Source organism: Lathyrus oleraceus, chromosome 5, assembly GCF_024323335.1.
Source record: "Lathyrus oleraceus cultivar Zhongwan6 chromosome 5, CAAS_Psat_ZW6_1.0, whole genome shotgun sequence".
Classification (NCBI taxonomy): domain Eukaryota; kingdom Viridiplantae; phylum Streptophyta; class Magnoliopsida; order Fabales; family Fabaceae; genus Lathyrus; species Lathyrus oleraceus.
This window is the reverse complement of record NC_066583.1, coordinates 482,080,369-482,089,065: the sequence shown is the minus strand read 5'-3', so window position 1 is coordinate 482,089,065 and position 8,697 is coordinate 482,080,369. Positions and strand designations below refer to the sequence as shown.

Genomic DNA, 8,697 nt, shown 5'->3' with positions numbered 1-8,697 from the left:
GTAGCTTTTAGAGTTATTTTGTGGTCAAATTTTTTCTAAAGTTTCTCTAGGATGTCCCATGCTTCCTTTGTTAAGTAAGTCTACATCATCAACTTTCTCAAAATTTTCTATATCAACTCATTCATGAATTATTATAAAAAGAGCTTTATAATCTTTATTCTTCAAATCTTAATGTGCTAACTTTTGCTCATATGTAGCATTCTTTATAATTGGTGTTACTTCATTCTTCACAAGATCCGAAAGATCTTGATAACAAAAAAACAACATTCATCTACTTACACAAATTCTCATAATTCTTATTATTAGAAAATGACGGTTAGTATGAGAAGTCATTGTTCTATGCTTCCCAAAAATCGTAACGAGACTCTGATACCAGATGTTAAAATTAAACCCCAATGTTTTTTATTGGTTATGCCTCTCGTCCTTTCCTTATCCCTTGAGTGATTCAACCACAGCTCGGTTGCAAGATGATTCCGCCGCACAATAATCTCAGAAAATGAATTGGGGAAGAAAAGATAAATTAGAGTTTTGGAAGAAAGGGGAAGAAGATGAAGGTTGGAAATTTGATATTCCGATGCACCCCAAGTTACCAGAGATCTCAATTTTATCCCAAATAAAACACCTTAAACCCTATTTCATTTGTGCATTGCGTGCACCTGGATTTTGAAATCCTCGTAAATTTAAGGATGTGAGAGTAACAGTAATGATTCATGACCTGTGTTTTAAGCTTTTATATTAACAAATACGCATTCGCATGATTTCGAATTTTTGGTTCAGTTTACAGGAATAGCAGAGTTGTTTAGGGTTTGAGTGTGTAAATAAAGATCCATTATTTTATCATCTTGCATTACTCATTAGTAGTTTACTATAAAAGATAAACACTCCGAATACTACCCCGGCACGTACAAGACACAAATAATAATTTGAAAAAAATATAATCACAAGTGTCTGCGCAGATGTCTGATATTGATGATTGCAAAGAGAATGAAACTGAACTTCAAATTACTGTAAAACAATTTATTTTTCATTATGCATTCGAGTTTACATACTAACACCTGGAACAATAATCTTCAAAATACAACAACAAAATTACATTGATCATACATCAAAAGAGCGGAAAAAAAAACATGAGATAACAATGCTCATTGCTGTCAAATAGTGGCCATAGCAGCACTACACCGCTATAGCGCAACGGAATTTGAACTAATTACTATTGTTCTTCTGTGATACACTTTATTACAAAGAGTTTTGTTAAATAGTAATTATAGAGTCGCGGAGTTTGAACGAGCCACTATTTTCCGCAATCTGCAATTGATAACATCGACGATACTAGATATAGCACTTGCACGTATAAACGGAGCATTTCAAGACCATCGCTAGAGTAGAGAGAAGTCTTCATGTCCTAAAAAAGTGATGTAAAACGTAACGCTACACAATGAAATTTATTTTTCGTAAGATATATCCTCAAGACAACGTGTGGCCTCTGAGAAAACGCCAAGGTCCTGTTCCCGTTCCCATCCTGCACGCGCGCGCACACGCACAAAACATAAATGCTTATCATATAAGTAATTATGTATAACCTGTTTTCTTACGTTTTCTTACGTGTTCAACATGTTATAAGTTGTTTTCATAAGTATCGAAAACGTTAGTAAAGTTTACCTCCATACGCCAGCGAACATGCGAAGACTCATATAGATGGTTAATGCGATCCAGATCCCGATAAAACCCTTAGTCTTGTAGAGAAAGAATAAAGAAGTAACACTTGCTAATGAGACCAAGACCTGAAAAAACAGCATAGTAAATTTATGAATAAAATTCGACAGAGACGAGAGAATACGAAAAAAGGTAAAAGAAAAAGTGCATGCAAACTTGCCAAGGAATATGCAGAGTAAGCAAAATCAGAAGCTCCATAGTTCACACCATCGAAGACAAATGCTAACGAATTGATCGGTTGCGTAGCAGCAACGAACTGGCGGATCAAAATGAAATCATATAAAATGTTAGATGTAACGAACTTTTATGTCGAATCATTGTGCTGTGCGAGGAAAATATACCGGGAGGCCTAGTCTGATTAGGTGAATAACCGCGACGTCTTTGGAAAATACTCCTGCTCCAAAGTATAATCCACCTCCGACTAAAAGAGAGAGTCCAACTCCTAAAACAAAACTCATTTGTAGTGTTCTTGTTGCAGCAGTAGTCACTTTATCGAAGTCTTTCTCAGCAAATGAACATGCTAGAATTGCCTGCGAAAAAGAGAAACTTAATCGGTATCAGGAAGCACATGAACTAGACAGATTATAATTTAATGTAAGAAAAATGTTAATGTACCTGTATTGCAACAGCTAAACCGTCAGCGAGAAGGGAAGATGTCATCCAAACTTGGAGGCAAGTTTGGAATGCGGCCATTGGAATCGGACCTAACCTTGCTGCTAATGAGGCCGATAAGGTCACACAGAACGTCACTGCTATAACTCGGGCCAACAGAAGACCACCTATTGAAATTCAAAACAAATTAGTTTGCCATATTTGAACCGTCTGATTAAAATCAAAATCGCATAGTTAAAGTTTCATGCTCGGTATTTTGATAAAAAAAACCAACATACCGTTTTTAAGGAACCTGAAAATTTGCAAATCCTTCATGCTTGGAGGTAAGAGGTCCACTTTTCGCATTAATATAAACAAGAGGAAACTTGCCATAATGTACCTAAAAGTAGGATCATTTTGTAAGTTTAAGTCATGAGAATGAAAAGTTTGAACATTACTATTAGGATAGAACAAAGTAAGACTTACTGTGAGAGCACATGTGAAATGGCTGCACCTCTGATGCCCAATTTGAAGTAAAAGATAAGTAGTGGATCCAGAGCGACGTTCAATGTATATCCGGAAACTAAGTAAAACCATAGCAAGTAAATGAACCGAGTTAGTGAAAAACAATGACAAATTTTAGAACAAATCTTCAAGGTCGTTTCTCATCTAACGCGAGACTCTCAGCATACTCCCTCGTGTCCAAGAGTGGACTATGAGTGCGATCAGAGTATGTTCAAACTCATTTTGAGGTCATATGTCATGTAATGAGTCGATCAATTTTATGACAAATGGATCATTTGAACGTACCAATAACATATAAAGGAGTTGTTGTGTCTTTGAACCCTCTAAAGATTCCTTGCATGGCCAAAGAGAGAAGTACCGCCGGAGCACCTAAGGCTCTCAACCTTAGGTACTTAGCAGCCGGGGTCATCATCGGAGAATCCTACAAGAGAAATATCTCAAGTTAACAAAAGTTGATTTTAGTTGATTAAGATATTGAACATAGTACTTTTGATAATAAAGATACATACACTTTTCAAACCCATTGCACCTAATAGAGGCTTTGCTGCAAATATAAGAGTTGCAGCTTGAATAAGGCCAAGGACTGTGCCAAAAAGTAATGCTGTAGATGCTGAAGCAATGTGCCTTTTCTTCCTTATAGGTTTTGACTCACTCTTGTCACCATTACTAGTAACAATAGAAGACTTGCCTATATTTGAATTAGCATCTGATAAGGCAATTTAGCATGTTAGAACAACATACGCACTCATTTCTCTATCATATCATATATCTGTGTAGCACTGACATTTCGATTGAAAATGTGTTTGGTGTCTGACACGTACACAGAGTTATATTTACTGGTGAAAGTGTCGGTGCTTTGTAGCTCAAATCATGACCAACAAATTCACACCGAAAAATGGACATTTATGCGCTAAAATAGAAAGAAAGATAGAGAGGAAATACCATCTCCATTTTTCGTCTCATTTTTCAAGGTACCATCTTGTTTTGTTGCACCTGCTTCAATGTCTTCAAGCAAATGATCATCAGGCATTACTTCATTGGACTTTGCCTTAATGATTTCATTGGATTGCTTTTCTGCTGCTATGCTATTGATCTTAGCAATAGTATCTTCTTCAGCTACAAAGGAAGTTGTAATACTAACCAAGGGAAAAATGGTAATCCTCGAAGCTTGGTTGAACACCGCAATGGAAACTCCTGCAGCCGCAAGTTCCACCGGCCCTAAACACATGAAAAAGATGAAAATTTAGCTTCAAACAAGGCACAACATTAAAATGATCTTTCTTACAACTCCAATCAATACCAGACACGTCTCAAGTTTTTGGAAACGCTGTAAAGATTAACTGCAATTTAACCATAGAAACGCATATAGATATATTTAAGCGCGATCTAACTGTGACACAGTTTAATCATGACAAATTTTAGGTCTTATGAAGTAGTCTGCTTTGTACGTCCTTAAAGACGGCCCGACATCATGATCTAGTGAGAAGAAAAAAAATACCCAAGTGGCCTATGAATGCTGTGTCTATAAGAGAAGCAATTGGATCAGCAGCAACAGCAAGTGCAGAAGGGAATGCAATCCCAAGAATCTCCTTAGCTAGTGTGTCCATCTTGAATACAAGGCTACATTTATACATCAATAAAGCCAACTATTAGTACTTCTTTAAAAACTTAAAGAACCAACAATGGTGATTGAATGTACCTTGCATCTTTGAAGAAAACTGATAGAGGCATTAACCACTTGTTCTTGACTGCATTATTATTCGCGATACCGTTATCGTCCATGATACCTAAATCTTTAGACTGCAACTCAATCAAGAAGAGTATGATGTTTTGAGGATGTGCCAATCTGTTAGGTTTAAGTTAGTTTCAATGCAAAATCAAGTATAGTGAAAAACATAGAAACCTAAAAATTGTTTCAAACTTGAACTAAATGAGTTAAGTAATGTGCCACCTTTTATCATTGAAAGGTGACATAAAAATGATGTATTTATAGTATTGCATATATGATTGAACCTTCTTCTCATGTGTTTCTATGAAACTTCTTTGTAAAGTAACAACAAAAATATAAGCAAATAGTAATTCTAAGAACCTCCCCCAGTTCCATAAACCCCTAATAGAAACTTAAAACAGATAAATCTTTTTTTCTTCTTCTTTTAATAATGAAAATTTTAGAGACTTGTGTTCGGAAGCCGGCTCGAGTAAGAAAAAACCAAAAATTTAAAATTTATTTAAAAAAAATTATATATATATATATATATATATATATATATATATATATATATATATATATATATATATATATATATATATATATATATATATGATAGTTGTGTAACATTATTATGATAAAATATTAATTAATATATTAATGTTTTATGTAAAGATGTACCTAACATTTTTTTAAAATATGTATATATAGTTGTTCACTTTGATTTTTATATAAAAAGTTGTGATATTAACATGATTCTGAAAATAAAGATATTGACTATTGATAAAAGAAGATTTGTACAGCAAGAGAAGATTAAAAGATTATTTTGTGGCTATGATTAAAAGTTCATACAACAAAAAGCATTTTCTTTTAAAAGTTTCTCTCTACAGAAGAAAATCCATATTTTAGACACTAAATGTATATATATTTTATTCAAAAATTCAAATTTTAATTTATTATTAAATTCACAATTATTTTAGATAATATTTTCTCATCGAACTCATTAAAAATTCTCACACACAATTCGAGTATTAGAATTTGAACATAGGATAGCGGCCGACCTAACAATATCAATATCAGTTTGTATTAGATGAATTAGGTTTGGAGACAACATGTCTAATTCTTTTATCAAGATGCTATTGTTGGTACATGTCATTGTATTTGAAACAACTACGTAACAAGAAAAGAAAGAGCTAAAGTGAAGCATGTTTTGACCTTTCTTTAGAAAAAATTGAAAAGCTATAATATGTGAGAAAAATAAAAAATCTTTTCAATTTTAATAAGGAAAATATTTTTATTGTAGTTAATTTAATTATTGATGGACCTCTTAAAAAATGTTGTCATAATGGATGTGTTATATAACAATTTTTTTGGTTACAATTTTATAACAAAGTTTAATTGACAGAAATTAATATTATTAAATTAAACATCATCATTAAAATTTAAATTGTATGAATTTTTAATTCGTTAATGAATCAAATCAAAGTAAAAAAAAAGTACTAATAAGTATACTTTATAAAAATATTATTAATATAAATAAAAATAAAATAAAGAGAAATATAAAATATCTAATATACTAGTAACGACTAAAATTTCTTGAATAAAAAGGATGGTTTTTTTAAGAAGTTCTAAAGTGTGTTACAAAATGACTAATCATGAGTATTAAATCAAGCATGATTAGAAATGGAAGCTAAGTGGCATGCAAGTTGCATGCAATAAGCATAGGAGATAAGACTAATTTTGCCACTAAATGTGAATTTTTCCATTAAGAGTGTGTTGATGTGAAAGTTAATTATATTATTTTATGAATAAAAGGTTTGCATTATTACTCACTAAAAGTTATTGAAATTAAATTATTGTATTCAAAGAGTAGTTCTCCACTCACAAATTTGACATATCAATAGTATTATTTTTCATAGTGTGTTCTTTGTCAGGCTTTTTGGTTTCTGGATTTTAATTAATTTAGATTGAAAAAATAAATAATGAAGTTAAAGTTAATCATCTTAGAAATTATGGGTCAATTAATTTAATACAAAATAACTACATTAATTAAAAACCTTATCAAATGAGAAATGCACCTAGATTCGTTTTTTTTTCGAAAAAATTAAATTATTGTTGGTTTTTGTTGTCTCAAAGGTATTTTCAAATCATCAGATTTTATATAAGTTTATAACGAGTTTGAGTATCCTTTATTTATATATATTTCTTCGAAAAATATGAGAGTTATATTCTTAATTTTTGAAATTTTTATGATATATACCTATTGATTGTTGTGTTAGATGCTGAGAAATATGTAATGGGAGAAATTGGCATACCTTATTGTTCTTAGTGTTTGATTCTTTAACTTGAAGAGATGAGCACTAACTCTTGCACAAGTTCTTTGAATCTTCTTCCTCAGAGGACACACACTCTTCTTGCATAACAAACACATCATGCACCCCTTTTATAAGTATCCTTTGCATGCCCCACTCTACCTCTATCACGATTTACACATCTATATGAATTAATTAAATAATTAATAAAATAATACAATAGTGCGCAAAAAAAAGTTATATAAGAAAGAGGGAGAAAAGCATTTTTGCTTGTCACAATATTTTGAGGATGGAAATTAAAGAAAAAAGAAAAAAAGACAAAAAAGAAAAGAAATTGTACTATAGTTTTCTCTCATTTTAGACAAAAGTTAATGGTCTAGTTATTTTAAGAAGCAAAAGTTATATATTAAAATAGGGAATATTCAACTAGGGGTGGAACAATCTTGTATTTGTATGTTACCAAGAAAAACTAATTTATTTTTTAGTTTAATGAAATTATTTCTTTATAAAATATTTTTAACCAATTTTCATCTCATTTCATATTTTATTCACTTTATAGGTAATATTTAGAGATGATTAATATTTTAAAGATTAAGAATGACAAATAAAAATGAATAAATAATTTTTAAAGAAATGACATTTAATAAAGATTGAGGAATAATAATATTTGACAAAACTTAGTATTGTATTATTTGATTAAACTTTGTTTTAATTTTAAAAAAATGATTAGTGTAAATATTTTTATTTTGAAAAATTTATAAAGAATTTAAAAAAAAAAATCAGTTTGAATAGTTTTTTTTAATTATTATTTTAGATATTTTCATCATTTTATTATAATTTCTTTGAATATTAAAATTTTAAAAAGTTACTTAAATTTGAATTCAAATAGTTTTTATAAATATTTTAAAAAAATATATATTTTTAAAAATTATGATTTTGACTATGTTTTAACTTTTATATATATATATATATATATATATATATATATATATATATATATATATATATATATATATATATATATATATATATATATATATATATATATATATATATATATATATATATATATATATATATATATATATATATATATATGTTAATTGATGTCAAAAAGAGTCTTTTAATTTATAAAAAATTAATTACTTTTTTTTCTTCGTATTTTAAAAAACATTTTATAAAAATAAATTTTATAAAATACAAAGCTTATTTTTTAAAGTTTAAGCTGGCCTAATAATTATGTTATTAATATTTACTAAGTTAATAGTTGTCAAAAAAATATGGTTAATTATTTTCAAGAGATCTCTCTTTGAATACCAATTTTACTATCAACAAGATCTACAAGACCTCACTCTTTTCGGATACTAAAGATATTTCTCATTCTCTTCTCTATTCTCCATTTCAAAAATATATCTTTTAATATAGCAATATCTTTTATAGTTATTGTGACATATATACCCCCACTTCAATTACTTTAAGTAAATAGCAACAAAAAAGAAAACTATACATTTGTGGTTGTGCCACAATTTTTCTATCTCCTTCTTTTTATATATTTTGAAATTATATATATAATAAAAGTTTGTATCACTAAGTAACTTCCGTGCGAAGCACATGTACTTATCTAGTTCTATTTTTAGGAGATCAATATATTATCAATTTTAATAAAATTAATTATATTTTTTTAGTTCTATTTTAAGAAACAAATAACTATGCGGGTGGAGACTCAACGAGACATATAGTGTATATACTTTCTTTTGGAGAGACTTTACTATTCATTTTTATGAAGAACAATATTTTGTCTTTGATTCCTGAAGAGGATAACTCCCGGAAAAATCTTTGGCGACAAAT

The 8,697-nt window shown here is 29.6% G+C and overlaps 1 protein-coding gene across 1 annotated transcript; it reads right to left on the bottom strand.

Annotated features, from left to right (window-relative positions):
* Nucleotides 1-1,002: 1,002 nt before the first annotated feature.
* Nucleotides 1,003-7,017, bottom strand: LOC127085580 (protein DETOXIFICATION 43). The gene is made up of 13 exons (XM_051026086.1): nt 6,853-7,017; nt 4,529-4,675; nt 4,328-4,449; nt 3,772-4,047; nt 3,339-3,535; nt 3,115-3,250; nt 2,791-2,887; nt 2,604-2,704; nt 2,329-2,492; nt 2,055-2,243; nt 1,874-1,969; nt 1,660-1,781; nt 1,003-1,519 (listed from the first exon to the last, which is right to left on the bottom strand). Exons 1-13 carry the CDS (start codon nt 6,969-6,971, stop codon nt 1,465-1,467), a joined length of 1,821 nt encoding a protein of 606 aa, XP_050882043.1. The 5' UTR covers nt 6,972-7,017; the 3' UTR covers nt 1,003-1,464.
* Nucleotides 7,018-8,697: the final 1,680 nt, after the last annotated feature.

Coding starts and splice junctions, on each gene's coding strand:
- LOC127085580 (XM_051026086.1), bottom strand. CDS start 6,971: ATGATGTGTTTGTTATGCAAGAAGAGTGTGTGTCCTCTGAGGAAGAAG. Junction 4,676..6,852: donor CAAACACTAAGAACAATAAG/GTATGCCAATTT, acceptor TAAACCTAACAG/ATTGGCACATCCTCAAAACA. Junction 3,536..3,771: donor TGAGACGAAAAATGGAGATG/GTATTTCCTCTC, acceptor TTGCCTTATCAG/ATGCTAATTCAAATATAGGC.